At 41.9% G+C, this 13,845-nt stretch overlaps 1 protein-coding gene across 1 annotated transcript in view; it reads left to right on the top strand.

Moving 5' to 3' along the window:
* The window catches only part of LOC124023207 (kinesin heavy chain-like), a 107,162-nt gene that overhangs the window by 75,154 nt on the left and 18,163 nt on the right, over window positions 1–13,845 (top strand). Inside the window, exons 11-16 of the mRNA XM_046337743.1 lie at window positions 5,567–5,715; window positions 6,364–6,596; window positions 8,171–8,239; window positions 10,035–10,121; window positions 10,236–10,355; window positions 10,633–10,779. Coding sequence (XP_046193699.1) covers window positions 5,567–5,715; window positions 6,364–6,596; window positions 8,171–8,239; window positions 10,035–10,121; window positions 10,236–10,355; window positions 10,633–10,779 — 805 coding nt within the window. The remainder of the gene's footprint in view (window positions 1–5,566; window positions 5,716–6,363; window positions 6,597–8,170; window positions 8,240–10,034; window positions 10,122–10,235; window positions 10,356–10,632; window positions 10,780–13,845) is intronic.

The raw sequence follows: 13,845 nt of genomic DNA, 5'->3' as shown, positions 1-13,845 counted from the left end.
CCCAGATAGGCCAGTCGTATGAGAAGCTAGTCATCATGCAAGCGGTCAGACAAGTGAAAATTATGGTCAGTAAAGAAAACTTTAAGCTCGTCTCTCAATTTAACCAGTGGACTTCTGTATGTTGTAAAAGTGTTACATGGTCACTTCCTATGTCATTGAAAAATGCAGAAAATACACAAGAGTTCAAGGGCCTGGTTTTAACAAAATACACCATTTTCACTGCAGTGTACAAAACATCTCACAAGCTGTCAGGCATTCCCTTGGCAGCAAGAGCCTCTCGGTGGATGCTGCAGTGTACCCAAGTGACGTCAGGAGCAACTGCTTGCACCACTCGTGTTACCACTCCACTATGTCTCCCTGTTATGGCTTTTGAGCCATCAGTACAGATACCAACATGAGCAGCAGCTACGTTTGGCTACGTACGGACCGTTAGTGGAATTCCTGCGAGATAGTAATGGTTAATGTGATTGGATGTTAGTTATTTGACTAGGCTACCTGTTTTTGACATTATGTCGTTATTTCGCTGAACACTAGATGGCTCAATTTGATTTTTGGCAGTGAAACGAGGCTACTCAGGTGAGGGAAAAACGCACCTAGATGTATAGCCTGTTGGAAAATTGGACTGTTTGAAAATGTGAATCACATTTTTATCTGGGGTACCCCCAACGGCATTGTGCATACCTGATAGGAGATTGTGTGTGCTCTATTCATTCTATTTCTATCTTCCACATGTAGTTTCAGATACAGCCCTGCCATTAGTTGAAGGCAACCAATCCAATAGTTTCAGAAATTAGTCACTTCCTGAGATATGTATTCAAATATATTTTTAAATACAGTTTAAGTCGGAAGTTTACAAACACATTAGCCAAGTACTGAATAATGAGCAAGACTGGGGGTTTTGCAGATGAAAGGAGTAGACAACGTTCATTCCAATAGCTTGACTTTGTCGTCCTTAAGCCATTTGCCACAACTTTGGAAGTATGCTTGGGGTCATTGTCCATTTCGAAGACCCATTTGTGACCAAGCTTTAACTGATGTCTTGAGATGTTGCTTCAATATATTCACATACTTTTCCTACCTCATGATGCCATCTATTTTGTGAAGTGCACCCGTCCCTCCTGCAGCAAAGCACGCACGCAACATGATGCTTCCACCCCCGTGCTTCACGGTTGAATGGTGTTCCTCAGTTTTCAAGCCTCCCCCTTTTTCCTCCATACATAACAATGGTCATTATGGCCAAAGAGTTCTATTTTTGTTTTATCAGACCAGAGGACATTTCTCCAAAAAGTACGATCTTTGTCCCCATGTGCAGTTGCAAACAGTAGTCTGGCTTTTTATGGTGGTTTTGGAGCAGTGGCTTCTTCCTTGCTGAGGGGTCTTTCAGGTTATGTCGATATAGGACTAATTTTACTTTGGATATAGATACTTTTCTACCTGTTTCCTCCAGTATCTTCACAAGGTTGGGAAACCCTCTATTACAGATGAAATACATTATGGTGAATTTCACAGGGTGGTGAAAGTATATGGTGATAAGCTTGAAGCTTCACTACAATAAATATCGAGGATCTTATTCTGCTGACATGATGATCGATGCTTGGCTTGACAATTAAAGACAAACTCACTATTTTGTCCATAATAATCTCATCATGTAGGCTATACCCACACTGTATCTGCCAGCTGTTGGCTAGAACACATGTGCCAAGACCAGAGTGGCACATTCGCTATAATTTAACGCACATTTTCTTTTGTGACTAAAATAATCAGTAGAGTTGAAAATACGATGGGAACCCATTTAACTTGTATTTTTAAAATGTTTATGTGCACTATGTCATCACGCACAGCCTTTTATCCACAACAAGTCACTTGGATGGAAACACATCTCTGGTGGGAAAATGCTTTTTATGCAGACTACAATATTCCAACGATGTTGCCAAAAGGATGAAAACCTAGCTTGTGAGGAACTATTATCATTCGCAATGGATGTTAGAAAAACAGACTGTCGGCTATGAGGTGAAGGAAAAATTACTGAGAGGCTCATCTTAATAGTGGTAGACGTGGTGAGTTAATACAATCAGAAATCAGACATCCCTTTCCTACATTTGGGTGCAGCAGGCCAGGTACTGCTATGAGTGCATTATCAGGATAGAGAAACGGACACATGCTCATTGCTCACATGGAGCTGTTATGCAGGTGAATGAGGACCCAAAAGCGACTTGGCGAAAACAGAGCTTTTTAATCCAGTAAAGTAACTTTACAATCAAAAGGCATAATACTACTCGTAATGACGAGAACAGACTGGAGACTTGATCAAGAACTGCAGGTTGCCTCGGGAAGGCACTTGAACGTAGCAGACTCAGACACCTGCTCACCACGCAGCATCTGAGGGAAACACGACACGACAGGGCGATACATAGACACAGCACGGTGAACAATAGACAAGGATCCGACAGGACAGGAACGGAAAACAAGGGAAGAAATAGGGACTCTAATCAGGGGAAAAGATAAGGAACAGGTGTGGGAAGACTAAATGATTGATTAGGGGAATAGGAACAGCTGGGAGCAGGAACGGAACGATAGAGAGAAGAGAGAGAGGAAGGGAGAGAGAAAAAGGGGAACGAACCTAAAAAGACCAGCAGGGGGAAAATGAACAGAGGGAAAAGCAAAATGACAAGACAATCTAAGACAAAACATGACAGGAGCACTCCAAAGAAGACAACTCAAATGGTTATGAAATTTATCAAAACCTTTTTCTCACAAGTGTAGCAGGTTGTGAACTATGCAAACACCTTTTCTCTCTGAGAATGAGAACAGTAAGCTAATGTAATTAATACATGCATTCACAGAAATTAATGTGACTGGGATCAACGGTACATTTACTAGGCCATATGTGCTTGTGGAATTTATAAAAAATAAACAATGAAAGGGCAAATATTCACACAATAAAACAATGAATGCACAACAATTGTCATGAAACAGCTGATTGCATACATTCTGAAGAGAGATGAGCCATATCTTAGCCACACACCCTTCTCCTTGTCTCATATTTAAAATTATACTCAAGACACATTATCTTTACTCATAGATGCTTATTACTGACAGCCACAACTCAATAATCAACTTGGTATATTGTCACATTGTCATCGAAAATTGCGAGCTTCCCAAATAGGCATAGGCCTACCGACTTGATTTGAAACAATCCAGAAAGAAGCTAATGATCGTCTGTGGCTAAGTCATTCTCTCTTTTGATCGATTTTATTTAGAGGAGTAACTATATAATTTTGGCAAAACATCAATATACAGTATATATAGAAAGGTATATGGACACTCCTTCAAAATAGTGGATTCGGCTATTTCAGCCATACCCGTTGCTGACAGGTGTATAAAATCGAGCACACAGCCATGCAATCTCCATAGACAGACATTGGCAGTAGAATGGCCTTATTGAAGAGCTCAGTGACTTTCAATGTGGCACTGTCGTAGGATGCCACCTTTCCAACAAGTAAGTTCATCAAATTTCTGCCCAGCTAAATCTGCCCCTTTCAACTGTAAGTGCTGTTATTGTGAAGTGGAAACATCTAGGAACAACAACGGCTCAGCTGCGAAATGGTATGCCACACAACCTCACAGAACAGGACCGTCGGTTGGAGTGGTGTAAAGCTCGCCGCCATTGAACTCTGGAGCAATGGAAACGCATTCTCTGGAGTGATGAATAACTCTTCACTGTCTGGTAGTCTGACAGACAAATCTGAGTTTGGCAGATGCCAGGAGAACGCTACCTGCCCAAATGTAACTGTAAAGTTTGGTGGAGGTGGAATAACGATCTGGGGTTGTTTTTCATGGTTTGGCTTGGCCCCTTTAGTTCCAGTGTAGGGATATCTTAACGGTACAGCGTGCAATGACATTTTAGACGATTCTGTGCTTACAACTTTGTGGCAACAGTTTGGGGTACAACAATGGTCCAACATCTAGTGGAAAGCATTCCCAGAAGAGTGGAGTCTGTTATAGCAGCAAAGGGGAGACCAAACTCCATATTAATTCCCATGAATTTGTAATGAGATGGTTGAACACCTGGTCTCCACATACTTTTGGTCATGTAGTTGTCATGACTCACCTGTGAGCATCCACTAGATGCTGGGTTTTGACACCTCCACACCTGGTCCTAAATTAAGCAGGAGAGGACTCTCTCTCTCTACTCTCCAGTATTGGATAAAGGAATGTCCCTTTGTCTCCAAAGACTTTTGCCTTCCCAAAACTCTAACGTCCAAAAAGTGGATAATGTAATAATAATTCTATCATAAAGAATGTGGTGAATTGTCAGTGGGGAGATATGGAAAACTAATGTCATATGGTTTAGGCTAGGCTAGATTGACTAAATTAACTGGTTTAACTGGTTTAATTCAAACTTTTATTCAATGCCTTTGCTTCTGGCTATGCATGCCTTATGGAAGAAACGACACACGCAGGGATGAGACGCCATACATCTCGTCCAATTCTCTCTTTTGCCCATAGGGTGAAATGGTGATAAACTGCCAGCCTGTATGCTCTGCAAACAAAATAATTTAAAAAAGTTAGCCTGCTACCGAAACTTAATCACAATGTATTTATAATGTCTGCTAAATGACTTAAATGTAAATGTATAATGAGCACGCCCCATTATAGGTTAGAATTAGATTTCATGAATCATGATGTTGTCTGCGATTGGAACCCCGGTCGTCTGATCTAAATGTAAATGTGTTACCAACGCGTCAAACAGCGCTGATGCTCAACATTGTTATAGGATACCGATTATATATTTTGAGCACCGACACGTCCAGTAAATACATCGCTATCCAGAGAGATTGACAGGAACCTCTGACTGGATGTAATAACAGCCACCATCTCCCGGATTTTGTGCTGTATCACCACCATCTCTCTACAACACACACACATCTACTCTAGCCATTACCTGGCAGCATCCCCACTCACACCAGTTTGTGTTTGCCTACGCCGACCCTCTAGCTGAGGTGTTTCAGGCAGCATATACTATATGTGTTGTTACTGCTACGAGATCTGGGGCAACGATCGGCTCAAACATGAATGGCTTCAGTAGGATTATTGGCTCCCTAACTTAAATGATTTAATTCTCTGTCATAAACTCCTTCTCAGACTCAGTAAAATCAGACCTTTTTGGGAGTTCCAATATGTTCTCTCATGCCAGTGACGCAACAATGCTAATATGGCGATTTACAGTTACAGTTAGCTGGCGTTTTAATTCATAGTGTTTCCATTCCCCTTTAAACCCGTATAAACACATTGGGCTTATTCTGGACAGATTTAGGCAAGAGTGAATCTATAAAATTATAGAATCTGTACCTAAGAACAATGTCATGTCAAAATTACAGAGCCTATCTATACATCACTACATTCTCCTACATCTTTCATCCAACTGAGTCATTACCTATGCGTGTTCCATTGAATCACTAAGGCAATCCAGAAAAATAGAATCCATACAATTACACAATCTCTACCTAACTCATACAGCCTTATGCCTCACTACCATCTCCTCTGTCTCTCTCTATCCCCCCAGAGCTAAGACGATCAGGAACACAGCGTCAGTGAATCTGGAGCTGACGGCAGAACAGTGGAAGAAGAAGTATGAGAAGGAGAAGGAGAAGAACAGGATGATGAATGAGACGGTACAGAGGCTGGAGTCTGAGCTTAACAGGTGGATGAATGGTGAGACCACCTACGGACACGCACACCGGCACACAGGCACATAGACACCGAGACACACACACATGCATGCACAAAAACATTGGACTAGTAACCGAAAGGTTGTTAAATCAAATCCCTGAGTTGACAAGGTAAGAATCTGTTGTTCTGCCCCTGAACAAGGCAGTTAACCCACTGTTCCTAGGCTGTCATTGTAAATAGGAATTTGTTCTTAACTGACTTGCCTAGTTAAATAAAGGGTAAAGAAAAAAATGAACATCTCCTAAGAGGCACATTATATACTGTAGACACACACATACTCAAGACACACATGGACTCATATATTTTAGACTGTAGACACTTTGTCTGCTGCTCCAGATCCACATAAAGAGAGGGACACACACATCGGGCCTCCTTGGCTAGCCCTAAAGAAGATCTCACACACACACACACACACACACACACACACACACACACACACACACACACACACACACACACACACACACACACACACACACACACACACACACACACACACACACACACACACGCACACGCACACGCACACGCACACGCACACGCACACGCACACGCACACGCACCCACCCCTACACCCATACCTCCCCCGATGAGGCCTGTCCTTCTCATGATCCATTGTCCCTCCCTCAGATGAGGAGGACTCAGAGCTGGATCAGTTGTGTCCTGGTGCTGTGCCTCTTGAGTGTCTGATACCCAGAGAAGACAGTCTGGGTCGGCTCCCCAGAGAAGAGAGCTCCTCCTCCGGTCTGAGTCGGCTGCCTAGAGAAGACAGTTCCTCCTCTATAGTGATCAGGATTTCAGAGGAGGAAAGACAGAAGTATGAGGAGGAGATACGCAAGCTCTACAAGCAGCTGGACGACAAGGTGAGGGGGTTCACACACAAAATGTAACATCTATTTGAAGTTGGTGCATGATGTGACATAAGTGGAGTGTCATTCCCACATAAAAAATACTACAGTTTACTATAGCTCCTCCCACCAGCATCCTCTGGTAAAATACTATACTACATTGTAGTATCCCTCGATCATGTGTAGCACACACTATGGAATTTTGTAGTATACTGTAGAATAATATAGGTTGTTATCAATTGATCATCAATTGATCATGTATTTTTAGATACGTGTGGTTGGCCTACCTATTTGGCATGTACTGTAGATAGCTAGCTAAGCAAACAACTTGTGTCATTTATCTTGCTTCGTCAGAGATTAGGCTTTTGTTTTGGAAAGAGCTTGACATCGACAAGTATTTGAGTCAAAACTCATTCAGGTAAAGTTCCAGTTTGACTACTGTCATCACCACTACTAGATGTCAAGCAAATCAATCAATGAGATCACTAGCTATCTAGTTCATCCCCTGAAAGTTAGCTTGTTATAGCTTTTCTCAATCATTTAAAAAAAATCGATTTTCAAAACAGAGTTCCCAACATGCATTAAAGAACTTTTTGCTAAACAGCCTTCTCAAAACATAAATACATTAATCGAAGCTATATTATACTGTCAAAATTGCAGGATAGATATTGATGCATCAAAAGAACATAACTGCCTGCAAAAAGATTATTACAGCCATACTTACAGTTGAAGTCGGAAGTTTACATACACTTAGGTTGGAGTCATTAAAACTCGTTTTTCAACCACTCCACAAATGTCTTGTTAACAAACTATAGTTTTGGCAAGTCGGTTAGGACATCTACTTTGTGCATGACAAGTCATTTTTCAGACAGATTATTTCACTTATAATTCACTGTATCACAATTCGAGTGGGTCAGAAGTTTACATACACTTGCTGTTCTGCTATAGATACGTTTCAACACAGATCCCAAAATTGCTTGTACGTGATTGAGAAAAAACATAACTAGCCAAATTGACATGACCTGTCTTTAGCTAGCTAGGTAATTTGATGTGGTCAATCATTCAATGTAGCCTATATATATATATATTTTTTTTAAATTTTACCTTTATTTTACTAGGCAAGTCAGTTAAGAACAAATTCTTTTTTTCAATGACGGCCTAGGAACAGTGGGTTAACTGCCTGTTCAGGGGCAGAACGACAGATTTTGTACTTTGTCAGCTCGGGGATTTTGAACTTAAACCTTTCGGTTACTAGTCCAATGCTCTAACCACTAGGCTACCCTGCCGCCCCAGGGCGGTAGTATTTTTTCATGTGGGTTGTCTATGTGCATGATGAACTACTTTACCCATAATGCTCTGTATGACATACCTGGTTTTCACTGTGTGTGTGTGTGTGTGTGTGTGTGTGTGTGTGTGTGTGTGTGTGTGTGTGTGTGTGTGTGTGTGTGTGTGTGTGTGTGTGTGTGTGTGTGTGTGTGTGTGTGTGTGTGTGTGTGTGTGTGTGTGTGTGTGTGTGTGTGTGTGTGTGTGTGTGTGTGTGTGTGTGTGTGTGTGTGTGTGTGTGTGTGTGTGTGTGTGTGTGTACACAGGATGATGAGATCAACCAGCAGAGTCAGCTGGCGGAGAAGCTGAAGGAGCAGATGCTGGACCAGGAAGAGGTACAACACCCTCCCTCTACTCAGCCCAATGTTCCTCCTCATCTATCTTCCTCTATCCCTCTGTTATTCAGCGCATATGAGCTCCACTTAGACTGAGTAGTTGGCAGGAGATGATTCATTGACATTTTTATCAAGCAAAAGAGCGGAAATCTGTGCCAAAAATACTGTCAAATGAAAAATGAATCTGCAGGGTGATTTAATTTCATTTATACTGAACAAAAATATAAACACAACATGTAAAGTGTTTCATGAGCTGAAATAAAAGATCACAGAAATGTTCTATACACACAAAAAGCTTATTTGTCTCAAATTTTGTGCACTAATTTGCCAAGATAACCCATCCACCAGACAGAAGCTGATTTTACAGCATGATCATTACCGAGGTGCACCTTGTGCTGGGACAATTAAAAGGCCACTCAAAAGGTGCAGATAATTCACACTACACAATGCCACAGGTGTCTCAAGTTTTGAGGGAGCGTGCAATTGGCATGCTGACTGCAGGAATGTACACCAGAGCTGATACCAGAGAATGGAATGTTAATTTCTCTACCATAAGCCGCCTCCAATGTTGTTTTAGAGAATTTGGCAGTACGTCCAACTGGCCTCACTACCGCAGACCTCATGTAACCACGCCATCCCAGGACCTCTAAATCCGGCTTCTTCGCCTGCAGGATAGTCTGAGACCAGCCACCCGGACAGCTGATGAAACTATGGATTGCACAAATGCAGAATTTCTGCACAAACTATCAGAAACCATGTCAGGGAATCTGATCTGCGTGCTCATCGGCCTCACCAGGGTATTGACAAGACTGCAGTTCGTTGTCGTAACCTACTTCAGTGGGCAAATGCTCACTTTCAATGGCCACTGGCACGCTGGAGAAGTGTGCACTTCACGGATGAATCTTGGTTTCAACTGTACCAGGCAGATGACAGACAGCAATTAGGGGCTTGTGTGGTCGAGCGGTTTTCTGATGTCAAAGTTGTGAACAAAATGCCCCATTGTGACAGTGGGGTTAAGGCCAGGGATAAGCTACTGACAGCGAACACAAATGCATTTTATCAATGGCAATTTGAATGTACAGAGATACCATCATGAACTCCTGAGGCCAATTGTCCTGCCATTCATCCACCACCATCACTTCATGGCCCCATTTCGCAAGGATCTGTACATAATTCCTGGAAGCTGAAAATCTCCCAGTTCTTCCATGGCTTGCATACTCATCAGACATGTCACCCATTGAGCATGTTTGGGATGCTCTGGATTGACTTGTACGACAGCCTGTTCTAGTTCCCGCCAATATCCAGCAACATCACACAGCCATTGAGGAGGAGTGGGACAACATTCCACAGGCAACAATCAACAGTTTGATCAACTCTTTGCAAGGGAGATGATGCAAATGGTGGTCACACCAGATACTGATTGGTGTTCTGATCCAGGCTCCTACTTTTTTTAAAGTATCAACAGATGCGTATCTGTATTCCCAGTCATGTGAAATCCATAGATTAAGCCTGAATTAATTTATTACAATTTACTGATTTCCTTGAACTGTAACTCAGTAAAACTCTTTGAAATTGTTGCATGCTGCAGTTATTTTTGTTCAGTGTAATTTCATTTAGCAATTGTATTGAGAACTCAACTCACGTTGGATAATTTGTCATCACTTTTATTTTATTTCTAATGCTATAGTTATGGTTATTCAGCCTGGGGAACTGGCCCAAATGTTGAGGAGCTATGCTCTAAGGAGCTATCGAAGATAAGTGAGTGATGGTTATTGGGTTTTTGTGTAACTCCCAGCTCCTGGTCTCCTCCCGTGGGGACAGTGAGAAGGTGTCATCAGAACTGGGCAGACTACAGATGGAGAGTGACATTGCCAAGGCGGAGGTTGGTTGGCCGATTAATTGAGTGATTGATTGAATTTCTTTGACAATTGAATACATATAGAGCCAGTAAATTACAATAATAAAGTCAGTTACTGATTTCACTTGTGGTCTATAGGTGAAGGAGGTTCTACAGGCCTTAGAGGAGCTTGCTGTTAACTACGACGAGAAGTGCCAGGAGGTGGAGGATAAGAGTCTACAGAACAAACTACTGGCTGAGGAACTGGCCAAGAAAATGGTACGTCAGAGGGACGTCCGTCCTTTACGTACATCTGTCCCCATCCGCCCATCCACACAACCAGCCATCCGTCCATCCCTATGTGCATTACTGTAACCTTTTGATAAATCCATCAATCTAAATGTGTATTTCTACAGTGCCTTTCCTCCATCCATGCATCCATCCATCTACAGTTCTATCTATCATTCTATTCCTTTGGTGATGTGTGTGTCTCAGGGGGATAGGATAAATGAAAAAAATATAAGTAAGTCTCTTCTTCTTTTCCTCCCAACTCCAGGCCCACCTGATGCGAATTGAGGCGGAGCTGTCTCGTCTACAGGAAGTGAGCAGTCATCAGAGGAAACGCATCGCTGAGGTTCTCAACGGCCTAATGAGGGACCTCTCTGAGTTTAGTGCCATTGTAGGCAACAAAGACATCAAACTGGTCAGTACTTTACTTTAGTTGTACAAATATGATTTCTGAGTTGACTTCACTTTGCTTGATTGTTGATTCTTGATACCTGACTTTTACTTAACAAAAAGGACATCAAACTGGTACGTCTGCTACAGTGGAGGCTGCTGAGGGGAGAACAGCTCATAATAATGGCCAGAATGAAGCAAATAGAATCAAACACCTGGAAACCATCTGTTTGATACCATTCCACTGATTCCACTCAAGTCATTACCACAAGCCCATTCTCCCCAATTAAGGTGTCACCAACTTCCTGTGGTCTGCTATTACCAAGACTACACTTTTTTTAAAACAGGCTAGTCAGTTAAGAGCAAATTCTTATCTACAAAGACGGCCACAGTTAACTGCCTTGTTCAGGGGCAGAACAACAAATGTTAACCATGTCAGCTCAGGAATTTGATCTTGCAACCTTTTCGGTTACTGGCCCAACACAGTAACCACTAGGCTACCTGCTGCACCCTCATAGAAGTTAAGGTGCCTGAAAGAACTATTTGGGTTGCTGTACAGGCAGAACCTTTCCCGATGAAAAAGGTTCCCCTTCTGAAAGGGGTATTTTTAATAATGTAATGTAGAGGTGGCAGCCTATCAGACTGAAGGTCTAGCTTATTGGAGGTTTGGCATTCAGATATTTATTTTTGGTCACCCTTTAGCTTAAATGTCATTCCTGTTCATCATGTTAAGTTTGTGCAAATTAAAATGTTTCTTTTGTATTTTTTACAGTATATATTCTAATATAATATTAACACTGCTGATTACATACAGTAATAAAGGGGTAACTTTGGGATTTGCAAAGGCTTTTGAGGGGATCATACACCTCTGTTAGCTTAATTGAAACTACAAAACTGTCAGAGTTCAACCTTAACGTCTAATGGCAGTACAACCTAAGAGTAATGACATTTGCTCTCACAGGTGGTGTCACGCCTTGGTCATTGTATTTTGTGTTTTTGTTATATGTTTGTGTAGGCCAGGGTGTGACATGGGTTTATATTTGTTGTATTCGTATTGGGGTTTGTATTATTTGGGATTGCGGCTGATTAGGGGTGTGTCTAGTTAGGCTTGGCTGCCTGGGGCGATTCTCAATCAGAGTCAGGTGCTTGTCGTTGTCTCTAATTGAGAACCGTATTTAGTCAGCCTGACTTTCGCGTTGTATTTTGTGGGTGTTTGTTCCTGTCTTGGTGTTGTAGTCACCAGATAGGCTGTAATAAATTTCACGTTTCGTTTGTTGTTTTCATAATCAGTTATTTCATGTACCGCGATTATTTTAATTAAAGTCATGAGTAACCTACACGCTGCATTTCGGTCTGACTCTCATCATTCAACAGACGAACGTCGTTACAGGTGGCCCAAAAGATATCTATATTTTTATTTTATTTAACCAGGCGAGTCAGTTAAGAACAAATTCTTATTTACAATGACAGCCTCCCGGGAAACAGTGGGTTAACTTCCTTGTTCAGGGGCAGAACAACATATTTTTACCTTGTCAGCTCAGGGATTCAATCTAGCAACCTTTTGGTTACTGGCCCAACGCACTAACCACTAGGCCAACTGCCGCACCTATCTCAAAGCCACGCCACTACTAAGCCACGCCTCCACTCCAGGGTTCCACCAGGAACCCGTTCATACATTGAACCATTCAAGTTTCCTCTATGAACCCCTCAACTAACTGAAGGTGCGAATATGAACCATTGACCAGCAATGGTTGCTTAAGGAATTCCAGGGGTTCCACGAGGATCACCAGGGTTCCTTGAGTCACAAATAATTCTAAGCGTGTACGGCCTGTACACTTGTATAAAAAATGGGAGTGCTGATCTAGACACTAAACACTCTCCTAGAACACTGGAGGTCGAGGCTAGGTTCCCCAGTCCATATACAGTGGCAAGAAAAAGTATGTGAATAAATTGGTTCAATCTGATAATTCATCTAAGTCACAACAATAGACAAATACAGTGTGCTTAAACTAATAACACACATATTAACATACTTCTTGTCTATATTGAATACATCATTTAAACATTCACAGTGTAGGTAGGAAAAAGTATGTTAACCCTTAGGCTAATGGCTTCTCCAAAAGCTAATTGGAGTCAGGAGTCAGCTACTAACCCGGAATTCAATCAATGAGACGAGATTGGAGATGTCGGGTAGAGCTGCCTTGACCTATAAAAAACACTCACAATATTTGAGTTTGCTATTCACAAGAAGCATTGCCTGATGGGAACCATGCCTCGAGAAGAGATCTCAGACCTTCGATTAAGAATTGTTGACTTGCATGAAGCTGGAAAGGGTTACAAAAGTATCTCTAAAAGCCTTGATGTTCATCAGTCCATGGTAAGACAAATTGTTTATACATGGAGAAAGTTCAGCACTGTTGCTACTCTCCCTAGGATTGGCCGACCTGCAAAGATGACTGCAAGAGCACAGCGCAGAAAGCTCAATGAAGTTATGTGTCAGCTAAAGACTTACAGAAATCTCTGGAACATGCTAACATCTCTGTTGACGAGTCTACAATACGTAAAACACTAAACAAGAATGGTGTTCAACACCACGGAGGACACTGCTGTCCATAAAAAACATTGCTGCACATCTGAAGTTTGCAAAAGTGCACCTGGATGTTTCACAACGCTACTGGCAAAATATTTTGTTGACAGATGAAACTACAGTTGAGTTGTTCGGAAGGAACACACAACTTTATGTGTGGAGAAAAAAAGCCACAGCACACCAACATCAAAACTTCATCCCAACTGTAAAGTATGGTGGAGGGAGCATCATGGTTTGGGGCTGCTTTGCTGCCTCAGGGTTTGGACAGCTTGCTATCATCGACAGAAAAAGGAATTCCCAATTTTATCAAGACATTTTGCAGGAGAATGTTAGGCTATCTGTCCGCCAATTGAAGCTCAACAGAAGATGGGTGAATCAACAGGACAATGACCTAAAATACAGAAATAAATAAACAGAATGGCTTCAACAGCAGAAAATACGCATTCTGGAGTGGCCCAGTCAGAGTCCTGACCTCAACCCGATTGAGATGCTGTGGCATGACCT

The sequence above is a fragment of the Oncorhynchus gorbuscha genome, unplaced genomic scaffold (genome assembly GCF_021184085.1).
Source record: "Oncorhynchus gorbuscha isolate QuinsamMale2020 ecotype Even-year unplaced genomic scaffold, OgorEven_v1.0 Un_scaffold_1543, whole genome shotgun sequence".
Classification (NCBI taxonomy): Eukaryota; Metazoa; Chordata; class Actinopteri; order Salmoniformes; family Salmonidae; genus Oncorhynchus; species Oncorhynchus gorbuscha.
This window is presented reverse-complemented; position numbering and strand designations above follow the sequence as displayed.